At 35.3% G+C, this 19,770-nt stretch overlaps 1 protein-coding gene across 1 annotated transcript in view; it reads right to left on the bottom strand.

Moving 5' to 3' along the window:
- Positions 1 to 19,770, bottom strand: part of SYCP1 (synaptonemal complex protein 1) — an 88,026-nt gene that overhangs the window by 22,350 nt on the left and 45,906 nt on the right. Inside the window, exons 18-25 of the mRNA XM_088154023.1 lie at positions 17,297 to 17,400; positions 15,275 to 15,392; positions 14,900 to 14,970; positions 4,774 to 4,855; positions 2,731 to 2,793; positions 2,188 to 2,250; positions 1,289 to 1,351; positions 297 to 413 (exon numbers count right to left, since the gene is read on the bottom strand). Coding sequence (XP_088010149.1) covers positions 297 to 413; positions 1,289 to 1,351; positions 2,188 to 2,250; positions 2,731 to 2,793; positions 4,774 to 4,855; positions 14,900 to 14,970; positions 15,275 to 15,392; positions 17,297 to 17,400 — 681 coding nt within the window. The remainder of the gene's footprint in view (positions 1 to 296; positions 414 to 1,288; positions 1,352 to 2,187; positions 2,251 to 2,730; positions 2,794 to 4,773; positions 4,856 to 14,899; positions 14,971 to 15,274; positions 15,393 to 17,296; positions 17,401 to 19,770) is intronic.

Here is a 19,770-nt window from a genome sequence, read left to right as displayed (position 1 = left end):
TTTCTGAGAACTATCTCAGTTCCCTCCCTTTTCTCAAACTCTTAGGATTTTGCTCCAGAAGCTAGTTCTAAAGATGGGATACAATGCTGCTTCCCTCATCCCATATCAGTCTTCTACTTTTTATTTCCTGAAGACATTCTGAAGACAGATCCATGTTATAACAAATAGTGAACCTGAGAAGAACTCATAAACAGACTGATACAAATAGATACAAACCATATGGTGAAGTATTACATATAATTATGCTAATGGAAAATTGTGCAGTTCTATAAAATACCAAAAAGATCAACTCTCACCTCCTTGAGAAGTCTTTTTTCATTTGTCCTAACCATCTCGATTTCATTTTTATAGTTGTCAAGTGTTTCTTTATGTAACTTATTTATGTTTTCCAACTCTAACTGTAATTTATTTACCTTTGAACAACAAAAAAGAAAAAGTTTTATTCTGATCCATAATAATCAAGGGACATGTCCAGGCAACATCAATAACTTCCTATCAACTTTTCAACATTTCTATAACGTGAACTCTGCGTCTGCATTTTCCTTGCAGTGAACTACAAGAGAGGTGGCCCATTCCTAATTTTTTAAGTCTTCTAGATTTTTGCAACCCATATACAGTATGGTAGCCTTAACCATTTCAATATGGGATCCCAAATGATTAAGGAACTGAAACATACATGAAGCAATGGAAACAGAAGGGAATTTAATGAAGTTTTCAAATGTACATGCTTCAAAAAATATTAAGAAGAATTACTTCAGACTTCACCCAGCTCAACTACACTCTGTTATTCATTTAAACATCACCATTTTTTTCAGCTTCTTGCTTTAAAGAGTTAATTCTATAATAGTGTGACTTTTCAAACAACCACACCTTTTTACAATCTCTCATGGAAGTCTAAAAAAAGAGGGGCTATTTTAATTAATAGCAGAGAAGCATTATCCTCAAGTGAGATGCAAAGTACTTCTGAATCATTTTTGAAACATATAAGCCCAAACAGGTAATATTTGACACTTCTTATTATACTAATGCCAGCAGAACTGTATTCAGTTGGAGAATTGAAGCCAAATCTTATTTTCAGAATTCTTTATTTCAGCTTTTATTCTTTTAGTCTATTACTGTATTGTTTAAATTGTGTATCACTGAGAAGGCCATAGTGGTAGAAAAGTAACTGAAACATGCTTTTGTTAAATGCCACTATGTCTCAAACCCTACAGATATAATTCCTCAAATTTTTATTACTCCTTACAACAATTTGTGTTACTGATGCAAAAAATGAATGTATTCCTACCTTTCCTTCAGTAATACTCAGTTGCTTGTTTTCTGTTGAAACTTTCTTTTTCAAAGTTTTATTCTGGTAACAATTATTAATGAAAACTTTATTTACACATTTGATTATACATTGATATTTCTGCAATTATAGCTGTGATAATTACTCCCCCCCCCCCCGTTAACTCAAATACGTATTTCTCAGGTCTGCACAGTTATCATGTGAGCCCATGAAAATAAGTAGTTCCTTTAAGAAGCAACCATCAGTTACATGGAGGGTGCTCATGGTGAATCCAATGCACCCTTGCTCTCTTCAGATCCTATTATTCAATTATGTTTATATAAATCTTTTGGTTGGTAATCTGGAATCCAGATTAAATCCAGATCAAACCTGTAGTCATTGCATTGCAATAACATAATTGTTACATACCATAGCCTGAAATAATATTTTCCCCTACAGGTAGAACAGCTGAGAAAGTAAAGGAAAAAACACATATACAGTACACACATTCTTACACATATTTTATACAAGTATTACTCTATTATATTCCTACCTCTATTCTGTCTCTAAATGGGGGGAGGGGCATTTTTGTGACCAGTTTCATACAGAGCCAGAATCTATTCTAGTACATTACAGAGTAAAGCAACTTGGGTCAACTAAAGTAACATTTTGAATTGCCATATTCCCTTGACAATTTAGTAGTTTTAATATTCTACTTTTTATTTTAAATTGTATATACAGTTAAATGAAAATATTTAGCCGACAAAGTATTTTTATTTTATTTGATAGAAACATTTACTCTCTTCAATTTTAATAGGACAAAATTTGCATGAAACAAATTTTAATAAATACTGTATATAATGTTGTTTCATACATGAAATACGTATACCTATACTTTTATCATTCAAAACCATTCTTACTTCTTGCTGCAGTACTTCAATATTCTTGATTTTCATTTCAATCTGCTTCTTTAAATTGTTAACCTAAAAGTGTTTAACACAAATTTCAAATAGTAATAATATATCACATGATTATTCTAGATATAATCATTTTGTTTGGATAGCTGTTATTTTGAGAATATTTCTTCTGATTAGGGCTTATTCACAAATTTGCCAAGACTGCAGCCCTGAAATTTGTTTTATCTTTATAACTCCAGGAATAAAACCAAAGTATTTGTTCAGATTAAGTGCAATTTAAACTTGTGCACAAATACTTTTCTGAAACACAGGAGGATATATTAGTTGTCCACTCAATGCATACTCATTTATTACTTTTGATTACAAGTATTAAATACATGTAAAAACAAGGTTGCAACAAGCATTTCCAGTGATTAGAATTAACGATACATTTGGTATTTTGTACAAAGAATGTATCTGAATCCTAACACACTTAAAAAAAAACAACATTTGATAAATATCAAAGTTCCTATGAAGCCTAATAAGTAGATTTTTACATTTTCATACCTTGCTTTCTAATGTTTTCAGTTGTTTTTCCTTTTTTGAAATTTCATTTTCAATATTTCTAACCTAGAAATATATTATAAATGTTGACAAATATATTTTAAAATTCATTACAATTTTCATTAAACTCTAACACTGTGAGAATCTTTATTCAAAGATGAGAAGCTATATTCTTTTATTTTCTGGTGGCATCTGAGAGACTAGTACATTTATTATTGCATAAGAATTTGTTGCCCTTTTGATCCATGAAACCTCAAGTAATACGTAGTCTCTAAACTATGCTGTTTTTTTAATGAAGTGTGATCAAAGCTCCTTCACATTTATAATAAACTTTTCTGAATTAAAATAATGATGCTTTTTTTTTTTTAGAAAAATAGAGAAAATATGCATATCTATATGACAAATTCAAAATAGGTTAATTGTCCATGTTGTTTCTCAGAAGCTGCACCAAGCATAACTGAAGGAAGAACTATTTCTAAAGTTCATATAAAAATACTCTGAATCTTTCTTCAGAGAATAACCTTATATAAAGGAAGTTAGTATCTGCCCAGCTGGTTTGATCTGGCAGGACTGGTGCACTCTGGGTTCCATCGATTAAACAATGCCATCTATCGGGACCCCAGAAGCATGCCTTCTCTGTAGCAGTGCCTGCCCTCTGGAATGAGGCTCCCCCAAGATTCGAATGGCCCTCACCCTACTGGTATTTCAAAGGGCCCTGAAGATGGGCTCTTCACCCAGGCCTTTGGCAAAGATGATTGATAACCCCTTTCTTTGTTCCCATCCAGGTTTGTTTTCTCTGCCATCTTTGTTCCTTTGTGTTTTTGTGCTTTTTATATTATTCTTTGTTTTTAAATGTTTTTAACAATTTGTAAACTGCCCAATCACTGGGAGTCAAGTGGCATATACATTTAAATTATTAATACATTATTATTTTAACCCTCCAGATATTCTTAAGAATAGGTGTGAGACTTAACCTCATATTTCTGATTTTAACTGAAAAGGTTGCTACATATAACATCTCTTTCCTTTGTTAATTAATTTTATTTTTACAATCCGGGTTTTACAATGAATAAATGCTTCCCTTATTTATCAGTTTCTTATTCAAGTACAGGTAGTCCTCATTTAGGAACTACAATTGGGACTGGCAACTCGGTCGTTAAGTGAAGCGCTTGCTAAGGAGAACCACAATTGTGCTTATGATCTTACTTCAACTTTCCTTTGCTTTACAGACCTGTGAAGGTTATAAACGCAAGGCTTGGATGCAAAGGTACTTTTTCATTACCATCGTAACTACGAATGGTTGCTGTACAAGGCAATGGCTAAACACAATCTGTATTTTCATTAGGCAGAGCAACATATCTACATAAATATCATCACACTATTTTCTTTCAGGGTAAACAACATTATGGAAAACACAGAAAAAGAGTAAGAATTAGTAAGCAAAGAAATTAAAGGCAGGAAATTAACTAAACTGAGTTTACACCAATACCATTAACAATAATTTTCAATGCAATTCTATTTTTCTTTGCTTATACTACATCCATACTCTGATTCATACATTGTTGTTTGTTTTCATTTTTCTCTTTCTGAGGATCTCACGAACTCCATCCAACCATGTACTTCTCTGCCTTCTCCTTCTCGATCCAATCTTTCTTACTTCATGTTTTGTGATTTGATTCATATTAATTAATTATTCTATATGACTAAAACATTTCAATGGGCTTTTCTTCTACTGATCATAATAATCTTTGTATTTAGTTCATATTCATAAATCACTTATTCATTCTTGACCCCATCGCTACTTGTTTTTCCACACATATTTTTTAGTACCCCATTCCCACTACACCAGATTATTTTTACATTTTTCATGACATATCCCTCTCTCACTTCAATATAATAAAGGGGCCTGAAACTTGCTTTTATGCACAGCCATTTTCACATCTTTAGACAAACAGTCATTCCTTGCAAAATATCACATACTACACACTACCTTTATACCAGAATTTGCATATATTAAAATTTCTATGTTAATCAATGATATCATACATTTTCTTCATTTTCATCAACTTTGCTTTTTGCTTCTTCATTCTTCTGTTTTAGTTTCTCCTTTAGTTCCTCTAATTCATTGCTATGTGATAAAAATAGATGCAATTACTTAAATATAACTAAAATGTTTACAATGAAGACATTGCTAAATTCATGTAGAAATGAAAGTCTTCAGTAATATTAGACTATGATCTCTTGTGTAGTCATGCTTGCCCAGAACTGTATACAGTAATTTCCTCTTCTTATCTGCCTCCTTATCTATTGCCTTTTTGAAGTGAACCCTTACTTCTTTCTGATAGAGATGCCAATGAACTATTTAGGATTCAGAGCAACTAAGCAACCCATTTCTGCAATTCCATAATTAGAAATATTAAAAACTCTTGATGTCATCTCTAATTCAGATTAGAACCCATGCCAAAGGAGACTCACTACTGTAGCCAAATTGTGAAGATCTATCCTGACAAAAATTAGGGCTAGAAGAAGTATGCATCCACCTGGACATATTTACATATTAAGGTGGGATTTTGGCCAGCTGTAACAGAGAAAGAACCTTCTGATTTAAGTGGTTAATCAAATAACATATAATCTTCAAGAAAATAACATTTGTTTGCATAGTCTAAATAAAATGCTGGAGACTTCTGGCGGGGACAATGGTGACTTAGTCATCTCCCTGTGAGAGGGGAGACAGCACTGCAGCTAGACTGGTGCCTGGCAGCAAGTGCTGGCCACCCAACTTGCTCCAGATTAAGGAAGAAGAGAGGAAATTGACCCATACAATTTCTAGATGGCCGTTCCTCGAATGCTAATTGTGGAAAAGGCAGTTTCAGCAAACGGCTTTTGAATCAAGCAGCCAGGAGGCGTGGGATCCATCTTTCTTCGAACCTGCAGTGCAGTCTTTTACAGACACTAGAGCTGACCGAACCTCATTTCTAAACACTGTGGATCGTAACTAATTCTTAATTTAAGAGAGACCTTCCTTTGCAACAGACAAGTAATTGTCTTGGGGCTTATCCTTATTCTGGGGACTATATTTTTAAAAGAAGGAATAGAGCTTTAATTTGAATTTGATTAATTTGCAAAAAGCAGGAGGAGAATTGGAATTTTAAAAAGTCTTAAAAGTTACTTATTATGAAAAGGGAAGATTTATTTGTTAAAAGTTTATTTTTCTACAAAACTCCATTTGCAGTAATGAGGTTTGCTTTTTCCATGGGAAAGTTTCTTGCTTTGCTAGATTGTCCTTGTTAATTGGCTGAGTTCTTAAAACAGAAGAAGATTGTAATTTGATCCTTATGTGTTTCCTCTGACCTGTGCCTGGAATTTCAGCTTCAAATGCACATGCCTGCAATTACAGCATGAAAGGCACCAGAGGGCGTGAACTGTCTGCTTACTTTCACTTATACAATACCTATGGTTGCTTGCTTTGGGGGAAAGAATAATAAGAAAATGGCTAGAAGAGGACCTTTGGAGCAGCTGTTAGAAGATAAAATGACTCCTTTAAGTTTACATCAATCAATGTTTGATGAATTAGGAGCTAAATTTAAGTCCCTTGAAAAAAGATAGAGTAAAGATTGGATAAGATGGTTAATTTTGAAATGGAGGTGGAGGTTGACTTGAAAGTGGATTTGCAGGACTATGCAAGGTGGTATAAACAAAGATGCTGTGGATTTAAAAATGGATTTTAAAATGCCAAAGGACAAGAGTGATGTGGAAAAGGATGCCAGAATGGATTTACAAGTGAAATAAATTGATGTTATAATGATTAAAGAGGACATACAAATAAGGGAAAGAGTGACTTGGAAAAACGTTTTATCTTGGATTTGCAAAAGGATTGTGCTGAATCAGCAAGGCTGTTTCTGGGACGAGACAGAGAGAAACTATTGGAGCTATTTTGGGGAGAAGATAAGGAGAGAATGATGGATAATCAACCGGTGGGACATTATTTGAAAGGATTAAAGATTAAGCTTTTTAAAAGTAAACAGAAGGTTTACAGAGTGAACTTATTCAATGATGGTTAATATATATGTTGAGGTTTTTTGGTAATTATTAATGGGATTGTTTTTTAATCAGAACTGAATGATGAGGTTTTAAGGATCTGTGTATAAGGATTAAGGTTAAATATACAGTACTGTGCAAAAGTTTTAGGGAGGTGTGAAAAAATGCTGTAAAGTAAGAATGCTTTCAAATATATATATTGTAACTGTTTATGTTTATCAATTTACAAAATGCAAAGTGAGCAAACAGAAGAAAAATCCAAATCAAACCAATATTTGGTGTGACCACCCTTTGCCTTCAAAACAGCATCAATTCTTCTAGGTACACTTGCACACAGTGTTTGAAGGAATTCAGCAGGTAGGTTGTTCCAAACATCTTGGAGAACTAAGCACAGATCTCCTGTGGATGTAGGCTGCCTCAAATCCTTCTGTCTCTTCATGTAATCCCAGACAGACTCGATGAAGTTGAGATCAGGGCTCTGTGAGGGCCGAACCATCACTTCCAGGACTCTTTGTTCTTCTTTATGCTGAAGATAGTTCTTAATGACATTGGCTGTGTGTTTGGGGTCATTGTCCTGCAGCAGAATAAATTTGGGGCCAATCACACGCCTCCCTGATGGCGTGGCATGATGGAGAAGTATCTGCCTGTATTTCTCAGCAATGAGGACACCATTGAACCTGACCAAATCTCCAACTCCATTTGCAGAAATGCAGACCCAAACTTGCAAGGAACCTCCACCATGCTTCACTGTTGCCTGCAGACATTCATTATTGTACTGCTCTCCACCCCTTCAGCGAGCAAACTGCCTCCTGCTACAGCCAAATATTTCAAATTTTGACTCATCAGTCCAGAACACCTGCTGCCATTTTTCTGCACCCCAGTTCCTCTGTTTTCGTGCACAGTTGAGTCACGTAGTGTGATGGACTGGAATGGTGGGAGGGGAGTAAAGAATGTGCTCTCATCTCCAGAGGAGCGAGGAAGAGATAAGCGGAGGAAATTGGCACCTCCCTAAGAAATCCCATCGGTGTGAACTGACTGAGCCTGGGAACTGGGCTTCAGTCTGGGAAGATTCTTGTAAATGGGTAAATGGCTAATAAACCTTGCTGGATAATTTCTGTATGGTCTCCTGGATTTCCTTGGGCTAGGCCTGACATCAATCTTCCCAGACTGAAGCCCAGTTTCCAGGCTCAGTCAGTTCACACCGATGGGATTTCTTAGGGAGGTGCCAATTTCCTCCGCTTATCTCTTCCTCGCTCCTCTGGAGATGAGAGCACATTCTTTACTCCCCTCCCACCATTCCAGTCCATCACATCAATATTTGATTCACTGGGTTACCCTGAAGCAGACCGTTCTTGGGAAAATGCAAAGAACGTTCATGCCCCAGAGCTGGTCATTGATTTCCATAGGCGTTTCCCTAGCAAGCAGAAGCCTGGAGCGCTGCCCAGAACATCAGCAGTTAATCAGCAAGAAGAAGGAGGGGGCAGCACGCTGGAGGAAGGTTTGGTGGGGAATGTGGGGGAGGAGCAGAGTTGAGCTGACAGCCCACAGCCTTCTACTTCAGGTTGGCAAATGGTAGGAGGGAGGGGGGCTAATTCTACTAATGTTGTAGATGTTTTTCAGGAACCAGCGGAAGAATGTATGGAGGAGGCAGCAGGTGCTGCGAGACCATCCTCTCCTGACATGTCATCTCTCCCGATTTAACCAAGTTCTGCTGAGAACTCTGAGGGGGAGGATGAAGGTGGAGGGAGGGGTGATGTGATGGACTGGAATGGTAGGAGGGGAGTAAAGAATGTGCTCTCATCTCCAGAGGAGCGAGGAAGAGATAAGCAGAGGAAATTGGCACCTCCCTAAGAAATCCCATCGGTGTGAACTGACTGAGCCTGGGAACTGGGCTTCAGTCTGGGAAGATTCTTGTAAATGGGTTGAAGCTAATAAACCTTGCTGGATAATTTCTGTATGGTCTCCTGGATTTCTTTGGGCTAGGCCTGACACGTAGCCTTGTTTCCATGTTGGAGGTATGGCTTTTTGGCCACAACTCTTCCATGAAGACCACTTCTGGCCAGACTTCTCTGGAAAGTAGATGGATGTACCTGGGAACCACTGGTTTCCACCAGTTCTGTGCTGATGGCACTGCTGGATATCTTCCCATGTTGAAGGGAAGTAAGCATGATGTCTTTCATCTGCTGCATTAAGATTCCTTGGCTGACCACTGCATCTACAGTCCTCAACTTTGCATGTTTCTTTGTGCTTCTTCAAAAGAGCTTGAACAGTACATCTTGAAACCCCAGTCTGCTTTGAAAGTTCTGCCTGGGAAAGACCTTGCTAATGCAGTCTAACTACCTTGTATCTTGTTGCTATGCTCCATCTTGCCATGGTGTATGACCTGTAACATGAAACTGTCTTCCACAACCTCATCTTAGTAGCAGAGTTTGGCTGTTCCTCACCCAGTTTTAAGCCTCCTACACAGCTGTTTCTGTTTCAGTTAATGACTGTGTTTCAACCTACATATGAAATTGATGATCATTAGCACCTGCTTGGTATAATTGGTTAATCATACACTTGACTCTAATCCTACAAGATCCCTGACTTTGTGCAAGTGTACAAAGTGTGCAAGTGTAAGAACTGATGCTAGTTTGAAGCCAAAAGATAGTCACACCAAATATTGATTTGATTTAGATTTTTCTCCTGTTTGCTCACTTTGCATTTTGTAAATTGATAAACATAAACAATTACAATATATATTTTTGAAAGCATTCTCACTTTATAGCATTTTTTCACACCTGCCTAAAACTTTTGCACAGTACTGTATATTTGTTATTAAATTTAAGGAATTTTTGTTTTTATATGTGATAATAGCAGTAATGCTGTTATATGTATAAGGGTAGAAAGATATGACACTATGGAGTTGGTTGAGATGGCAAGATTGGTGGCTTTGATTCGAGAAAAGATATTGTGTAATTTTAATGCAAATTGGAAACCTTTTTTTTCTTTTTGTGTGAAGCAGAAAAAAAATCATGTATGGATTTTATGATTAGAAATAACATGGGTTAATAGAAATAATGGGAGTTAAGTTGTAAACCTAGAGTAAGAGTTTGATGTATTTTGTTACTTATATCTGTTGCAAGGAGGGTCAGAAGTCAATTCTTTTTTTCTTTTGTTATTTCTTTTTCTTTTCTTTTCGGAACTTTTGATCTTTACTATCTTCTTTTTTTCAATTTTCTTTTTCTTATCCTTTATCTTAATATTAGTTTGTGTTAGTTTTTACTGTTTCTTATTAAAAAATTAATAAAGTTATTATAAAAAACAAAATACTGGAAAGGGCTTTTGGCAAGAGAATGATAAAATATCCCATGTTCCTTTTGTCTGATATCTGGTGATACCATGTTAGTAAAACTAGGTTAGGAAGGACCATAACATATAAAATGTCAGAATAAATAATTCACTGTGCATTTCTTATTTTTATGTTTTATGTTATGTTATGTTTTATGTTAGTGATTCAACCTTTTTAATCCCATGGTATCAGCTGAATTCAAGAGCTGAATCCAAATTGTACTATTTCTGGCTCAACTGCAGTATACATGAAACAACAGTAAAACTGGTACTTTCTTTGAAATACTGCAGCTCTGTGGAGCTTGTAAGCTGTCTATTTCCTGATTTGCAGGAGCTCTTACCTCTTTCCATGTTCTGACCTTCAGCTATCTCACCCATTCTTTCAAGGGGCAAAGTGATTTGAAACATAATCTTTTTTTTTAAATAGTAATTTTATTAAAAATTACAACTACAACAATAAAAAACTAATACAAACTTTTAAAAAAGAAAAAGAAAATTGTAGAAGGTGCAGAAAAAAAAAGAAAATAGAAAAGAAAGAAAAGATAAGAATATAGTAAGGAAAAAGAACAGAAATATATAAAGAAATGACTTCCCCCTTCATCACAAGTCTAAACAATGTTAGTAACTTATCACCTTCTCTTAAAATATGACAAATGATGTCTTCTTCTCTACTAATGTTAGTAACTTATCACCTTCTCTTTTCTTTCTTTCTTTCACAGTTTATTACAGTCTTAGACCAGTACAAGAAATTTGTTCATGAGTGACCTATGTTCAAACCTATGTTAAAACTAAGAAATCTTTAGATAACATTTAATACATATTTAGGATACATATATAAGACCTGGCACAAAATCATAGGTAGAGTTCAGATGAAACAGTCCATGTCTAAGATATAAGTAAAACAGTATCTACAATTTACCTAAGATATAATAACATCTAAAATTACAAAAGTTTGATGACATCTAAAATGTAATCATAATATCTAAAATTATATGGAGTATAATAATGTCTGGACATATAAAATATGTCTATACAGCAGGAGCTTGCCCTATTAAGGGCTAGCAGATCTAATAGTAAAGTTTAATATGGTCTTTGACCAACACAAATAAAAATCTACCTATAGACTTTGTTTAAGCTAATAGTTATCAGATAACAAAAATAAAATATTACAAATTCTAGTAAAATTTGTCACACTTTTGAAACACATTCTGAAGGTACCTGTTAATGCAAACTAAAATACTAGTTGACTATAATCCATTACTGCAGAATCTTTCAGCTAGCTTCCTATCCGATGTTGATGGATCTTTATTGCCGCTGCACAGAACCTGGCTACCTGCACTGTAACGTAAGGCTGATCATCCATAAGAAGCATTTGAAGGTAATCTGGTTCTTGACAGCTAGGCTGCTTGCTGATCAAGGGAGCGAGCAATTTACTCCGTGGGACTTGGTAGAAGATACAGCAGAGGAGAACATGGCCCATGTCTTCTACTTCCTTGGCATCACAAGGACAAAGTCTTGCAGCTAATGGAATTTTTTTATATTTGCCGTCCAGCACCGCTGAAGGAAGAGCATGGCAATGAGCTAAGGAGAATGCTTTCCGATGACTGGGGAGCTCACGCTGCGCTAGATATCTGGCAGCAGTGATAGTAACCTTGCTACATGGAGGAGATAAAAGGGATGGAACCTTCCCTAAATCTGCTTGTCGTTCTATATCCTCTGTCCTTTGCTTTATGGCCATTCTTGCCTGCTCATATTCCATCGCTAGAATCCCAGGCGTAGCATAGCCTAACTTAGAGAGGTTAGGGTTAGGGTTCTCTTCTCTTAAAATATGACAAATGATGTCTTCTTCTCTTATCTATAAACAAATCTATAAAAAACCTCATCATTTCAGTCCTGATCAGCAGAAATCCATTAAGGGTTACCAGACATAAAATATCTATTTTAACCTTGATGAAATACACCAACTTTATATTCCTTCCTTTTACTTTTAACAATCTTGATCTTTAGTCCCTTCAAATAATGTCCTAAAACTTGATTACTTTTCATTTTTTTGTCCCTTCTCATAAAATTCTTCAAAACTTAACAAACCTCTTTTGTAAATCCAATATAGGAAGATTATCCAGGTCACTCTCTTGGTTTGTTATTTGTATATCCTTTTTAAGATAGCAGCTGGTTTCTTTTGTATGTCCAGTATAGCATCTTTTTCTATGTCATTCTTGTAGCTTGTCATTTTTAAATCCCCTTTTCTCAATCTTGTCCGGTAAAACTTGTTCCTTTTCCATAATATATTTTAAACACTATCTACAGAGGCAGACACTCTTAAAACTAACTTCTGGGTCCATTGTTCAAAAATATCCTTCAATATGTCGAATGTTAAAATATTTTGCTCCATTCTGTATTAGTAAGTCAAATTTAAGTGTTCTTCTCCTTTAATTGTAATCTTTACTTCCTTCTAGTTCCTCTAGTATCCAACCTTCAAAGTCCCATTCTATCATTATTTTTAAAGAATTCAAAACAAAAGTATTTTCCCATGGGAAGGATGCTTATAATTAATTCCAAAATCTTGTTTCAAATTTATCTGGATCCTTAGTCCATTTGCAACTTTCTAAAATCAAAATTTTAATCACCCTTTTGCTGCTTATTCCATAAAAATATTTTTAAGTCCTTAAACTTGTATTTAAAACTTCTTTCACTAAGGATTGAAGGAAACTCACCAGTGCTGTAAAAATTATTGATCATAAGGTTCCTAATAGCTGAAAAGCAGTTAACAAGCAATTTCCGAAAGAGATTAGAAAACGAAGTATGAGAACCCAGTGTCCTTAAAGGCACCGACTGTGGGTTGAGCAAGATAGCAATTCCCTTGTCTCCCAGAGCTCTAAACCCACTGGAAACTGCTGTCTTGCAGTCTCCTTGTGAGAAGCAACTGTATGGAGCACTTGTGAGTCATCTCAAGTCCTCTACTTGTCTGGAGAGGAATTATAAAGAGCCAGTCTACTCATCGGCTCTTCGTTGCGCTGCAGTCACCAGTTCCGCTGTTATTGGAGCCATCTTCAGTTCATCATTTCTTCCCCGGAAGTGTGATTTGAAACATTATCAAGCCTTGCTCATAGTTTTTTAGTATACAGGTAGTGCTCACTTAACAACGGTAATTGGGAACGGAATATATTTATTTATTTATTTATCTATATCACCTTCTCTTAAAATTTCCATCACTAAGCAATGCAGTCATAAAGCATGAAGTCATGTGAATATATTGTTTAGTGATGGCAATCCGGGCAGTCCCTACTGCTGTCGTTAAGTGAGCATTGCAGGTCATTATGCGAAGACCTCCTTGCAACTTCCTGCTGGCTTCAAACAAGCAAAATCAATAGGGAAGCTGGCAGGAAGTCGCAAGTCCCAGGTGGCTTGCAAGCAGGCCAGCAGGCAGGTAAGTGGCTGCTACAGCATGAATGTGATGGGGCTGGCTGCTGCCAGGTGCGGTAGGGTGCACCAGTGCAGCTGGGGTGGCTGCTGTCAGGTATGGGAGGGAGCACCGGTGGTTGTCATGGCACTGTAGCCAGGCAGCTGGGCACTATGGAGTGCAGGTGGGGGGGCACCTGCACCCACTATGGAATACAAGATCCCCAGGAACTCATACTCTGTAGCCAGGCTCCTTGAGAGAGAAAGCAGGAGTGGGAGAGACTTACAGGAGCAACTTGCAACCTTCTCTGTTGGCTTCCCCATTGACTTTGCTTGTGGGAAGCTGGCAGGGAAGGTCACAAATGGTGATCACATGACCACAGGATGCCAAGCCCCCCAATTGTGATCACATGACCATAGGAGTGCTGGGACAGCTGGAACTTCAAGAACTGGTTTTAAGTACCACTCATTCAGTGCCATCATAGCTCGTAACATCGTTAACTGAGGACTACCTGTATAGCCAAACAATGCACACAAGATACAGTTAGGATATGAATTGGGAGTGGTGGTAAAAGCCACTCAGAGTAGGGCAGTGATTCTTAATTCTATATTCTCAGTATTGGGTTATTCCTCACAATGCTCTCTCACAATTTATGCAAGATAGTTTCAGGGCAACAACTGTAAATTCTCTGCCATTCTTTCCTCTTTTAGCCAGTGCCACCTACTTAATCACTTATCATTAATCACTTTCCTCAGGATGTGGCAGGGTAGGTTGAGAGTTCAAGAATTAATGTTTTTACTATTTATTTACTGCATCCTTCTTCCAACAGCACTGTTTTGAAATACAAAACAAAGAAATCTGAATCACAGAGTTCTCAAAGCTCTTCTGCCTCTGGATCTTCCTTTCTTTTCTTCCTCTTTAAGCTAATTTCCTCCACAACTAGTTTTGGATAGGCAAATTGATTCTTCTCTACCCCCTTCACTATGCCACATTTGTGTGTGTATGTTATGCATTTTCAGTACAGAGAAATCTGAACAATCAGGATTTTTTTCTATAATAATCTATGTAACAAATGTTGCATGTTTCAATAATGGCTATCTATAGCCTGGGAAACACTGGTTCACACCTCAACACTCACACAACCAACATTTCAAACTGAAATATCACTCCACTATATAACATGAGACTACAACATCTACCCTGTTTTGCATTGGACAATAAGAGGTGTTTTGCTTTTAAAGCCATTTAAAAAATATATGCAAGTTTACATTAGCAAACAGGGCATCAGAATGTGAGAATCAGACTATAAAATTAGGATCTATTCTCAAAAAGAACAACATTCTATTGCTGTTAAACTTAAATTTTATTGGACATTCTATAGTAAACATTCTTATTCTGGCTTACCTTAACAGGAGGTTGTTTTGTTTTAAAATTTCTATTTGATTTTTGGCTTCTTCATCTATATTCTTATTGTTCTGAAATAAAAGACAAGCAACTGAATGTAGAAAATGCAAAACTGGAATAAATTAACTATATATACCATAACTATTAAATGGCCAGTAATAGAACATTCACTCAGAGTACCTCTCAGCCTTTTTTTTTTTAAATAGTCATTTAAGTTGCATTCCTATCCATATTTAGGGATCAGTGAAGACACAGTAAGATACACTGGAAGCATACAATTATAATTTAGTTCTGAAATTAAAAACAATCACTGGCACAAAAGCAATCTAGATGTAGACTGTTTAGTTAAAAAAATATGTACAGTCAAGAACTTGCCTTAATATTATCTTTACATTTTTGAAGTTCATTATCTACTGTCTTTTTCTCTGTTATAATTTGTTCTTTCTCGAATAAAAGTTTGTTCCACTCCATACTTAACTGCTCATTCTTTAGACTGTTAATAATAATAGAAACAATTATTTATATTTTTCCATTTTTTTCCATAAAACTAATGTGTAACAACATTATGGGACAAGATGTAACCAGCAGACGTAAGGTTAATAAAAGATCAGCTAAGGAACTTTGATCCTGATAGCAATTTAATGGCACCTAGCGTAAAAACCACTAAAAATACTTTTCTATAAATTGACAAGTTTTGTACCAAGACCACATCTATGTGTACTTCTGAAACAAATTATTATTCAACAAATAATACCATTTCAAAACTGTAGCAGGAATAGTAGTAGTAAATTATATTATGGTCACTTTTTGTTTTTAGAAAAAAAAAGCAGACACATTCTAAGACAGCAAATGAAAATCACTGTAAAACTCAATCATTATAAAACTGATGTGGTCGAAGTATGGCATATTTTACAAATAGCAAAAAACAAAAACAAAAAACCCTTAGCCACGTTCAGCGAAATAAAATCACACTGATCAAACAGTAGTAACTGTAAATAAAATGGATCTGGGTGACTTCCAAATATGACTAGACAGGAAGTTATTAGCTGCAACCAAGCATATTTATAATAAGGGCAATATTAAAAAAGTGGATTAATATTTCAGGAATTCCTTCACCATAGGGGCAAAGTCTTCCTTCAGATGGGAAGCCCCATAATTTCCCCTCAAAAACAACTATTGGAAAGCCATTAAATCTTGCCAGGCTTAAGGGCTTTTCTGAACTTTCAAAACTTTGAAGACTCATTCTACAAAAACAAATTAAGCAAACACTGCATCTTTCTTTCTGAGATTGAAAAGGCTTGGCAAATAAAAGGGCAACTTCTGCAATTGCCATTTAACTGTTCCCCCCCAAAAAACCCTAATTACCTCACTTCTTAGCCATCTTGAGTATCTTTATTTGCACAAATAATTGGATATAAAGTATAACAACAACTGCAACAAAATGGAATGTAAAAAAACCTAGTGCTTAAATTTGGCAGGCCTAGGAAGGTTATATTCCACATGCAAATTTCATTTCATTTTACAAAAAAGTAAAAGATAGAAAGTACAAAGAATCAGATTTCTGAACTTGCTTCACATCTGAGTTCTGAATCAAACTAGGTGGCTTCCACTTCAGTACAAATAAGATGTGACTGTTTTCTGAATTGTTAAATTGGGACCTATAGTAAATTCTTCAATAAGTGAATTGTGCTGTCTTCCAGCAACTTTTCCAAGATCCACACCAGCTTATGGTAGGAGCACTCTGATAGGATGCATTTCCAGATAAATCTGGAGGTTTGGATTTTGGTTTTCTCAAAGTACTGTATCACCCAAATATATCATCAGACTTAAAAGGGCAATTATCTAAAATCCATCCTAGTATTATACTGGAATTTTTGAAAAGGCATCTGGGAAAAATGTAAATGCTAGTAGTTGTGTATTCTGCTGGCAGCCACTTCAAACTAGAAGGTGCAGAACTCAATTTTCTCCAACCCTAAATGCTTACCTCTTCTCATCATGTGACATATATATATATCTATGAGAACACTAGTAATGAAAATGCTAAAAACAGGTTATGAAGAAAACAAAGATCAGTCAACCATTTTCAAAACACAAATTTACTTACATCCAGAAACCACAGCATGATTGGATAAAAATGAAATAATAATTTTTATATTCTGGCTTTAATTGTAGTTCATTATTTAATTACCTTCAAAGTAACAGCTGTGTAAAATTATTTTAATAAAAGGAGTATTGTAAAACATTAAAGGCACAGATTTTCCTTCATGAAACAAAACAATTTACATTTTATTTAAAATATTTATGTCCTGCATATCCTCTACATGTTAAAAATAAATCAATCATGAAAGCCTTTCATAACTAATAGTATGCTAACCATATATTAATATAAGTACATACATTTCTTTTTCAAGCTCTGCTTTCAGTGTTGTAAGCTGTTGAAAGCAATTTTGTTTATTTTCGAATTCATCAGATAATTGCATTTCCAAATCATGTATTTCTTTCTGCAGGTAACAATTAATGCATGAATGTACTTTTATAAGATTTTGTTTACAATAACATCATTAGTATACTAAACAACATAACTGCTTAAATGAAAAGATTGAAATAATACTGCTCTGATATCTAGTCATGCATTAAAAAAAAGATTTTGAGAAAACAAAATGTTATCTTTTTTTTTTTTTTTTACTTTATCTTGTTATACGTTTTCTTAACTCAAATGGAATTCCTGCTGCTTTTGAATTGAAATGTTTACCTAAAGTGATGTTTAGAATCAGTTATGAGGATTAGGTTGGTTCTTTAAAGATAACAGCAGTTATAAAGAGATGGAAGGTAATTTTCCTAGGAATCTGGTGCTGTGGATGGCCAACATTGTCCTCCATTCTATTTCTTAATTAAAATATCCTATTTGTACCATAGAAGATTGACAGATGAAGGAAAATTTACCCTTTCTTCTAGTACTACAATTCTAATCCAGTTTGGATGTCCTAAGGTTGCTACCATTAAAGTTGATTCCATAATGGGAATGCCCTCTTATATATTTTGAATCTGAAGAAATATAGGTTACAGCCTATTTATCCCATCTATCTGGCCTCCAGTCACATTAGATCTGGTCTATGTAAAGATTCTAGCCACTAGTTTTTATTAAGCCCACAGTTTACTAATAAAGTGCTGTCTAAAATATTAATTGTTTAATTAAAGTGAAGGGCTGTTTTGTTTGGTTAAGTACTGGAGATCTAGTGCTTAGAACATACAGAAATAATTGAAATAGAACACTAAACTTCTCATGATAAATTCATTTATATAATGGATGGAGTGTATTCCACCTCCCATTTGTATTATTTAACAGGACTTTGCATGTACCTTTCTTACTGGGACTCACATTTTATATTTAAGTGTGGTTTAGTATTTCATATTCTTATCTGCAAGTTTAGCTCTTCTTCATAAGAACACATACATAATCAAAACATAGTAAGTTGTTAGCACATTACTTTGGGAGCAGATAGAGAAGAAGGAATATGCCTTAAGATAGTTTAGATATTGTGCTAAATTATTTGGAAATGTCTGAACAATTTCTCAGTGGTCTTCCTATTTTGTATCCTTGGAGCCTAAAATACTGTGTAGTCATCTGTGGATGTCCTAGGCAATGTTTAACACTCTTCAGATCCAAGATTTAATCTGATCAGTTAGCACAGTAAAAGGTTCTCCTAAAACCACAAAAAGGGATTGAGACCACATCCACATGCTGAACAAGAGAAAATGACTGCCTAGCTCAAAAGTGGACAACCTAGTTTCTAAGTGCACAACTTGCTACTAAACAAGAATTTTTAATGGGAAAAACATATTAATATAGCCACCATACTATGCTTTTATAGCAATATAATTGTTCCATATATTTACTATACTGAATTTTAATTACATGTAAATGAAAACCAATTTTTTTTTTGTGCTGGCTCCATTCACTACATTTTAGACTGTGATTCTCACCATACCACTGAAAGATCAACTGCAACCCTAATTTTATAAAAAGTTATGAATCCAAGGCCCCACTTATAGTCATTTTAATCAGTCTGAGCCACAATTGGAAAATGTAGGATCTTATGCTGAGTCTGTGTGCTTCATACCTGGCAGGAAACAGAGTGGGAAGGAAACATAGTGGGCAGGAAACAGTTGAATCTCAGCAAACTTTATATTTTCAGAAGGTGGTGGCAAAGGAATTAATAATTTTCTGTCCCTGAATATTAGACATTACTTGATTTCTATAGACTTGCTGTGTGCTAATATGTTCAATCTTGAAACTAGAAATTACTGGTTCTGTATCTCTTTGCTGCTATCTAGCGGTCATCCAGGTTTATGCAGCCCAAATCTACTTGAAACTGAGTCTAACTGCAAACTTCATGCTGAAAAGGCTTACCTACTTTTTGGACTAATTAAGAACTCTGAAGAATTAGACGACTTACATCTTTTTTGTGTTTGCATTTGGCTAAAAGTGCTATTCAGCTATGCATTAACATTTTTTTTCTTCATGGAACAACCCAACTTTTAAAAAGTATATTAATACTGTATACATAGCATTTCTCTACTATCCTCTATCCTATCCAAGGAAACTAAATCTGAGGTAAACACTTGTACTTCAAAAACTTCTTTCATGTATGCATCTCTTCTACATGGCTGAAATCAACAGCTTTCAATTTTACTTACTTTCTGGCTAGTGCCATGTTTCATGGGAGTCTTACTAGCCCCACTCCAGATAGCACAACTAGATGAGATTCAGGGGAAGTAGGAAAATGAGATAGCATAGGAGCCTGTAGTTTGCAGCTTCTTCCTGCTCACATTTATCTCACTATGGTTTAGCATAATATGCAAATGGATTG

Source organism: Python bivittatus, unplaced genomic scaffold (assembly GCF_059951505.1).
Source record: "Python bivittatus isolate LINGU-HERP-01145 unplaced genomic scaffold, Pbiv_v1 ctg000700_np1212, whole genome shotgun sequence".
NCBI lineage: Eukaryota > Metazoa > Chordata > Lepidosauria > Squamata > Pythonidae > Python > Python bivittatus.
The sequence above is the reverse complement of the archived record's forward strand: the minus strand, read 5'-3'. Positions and strand labels throughout refer to the sequence as shown.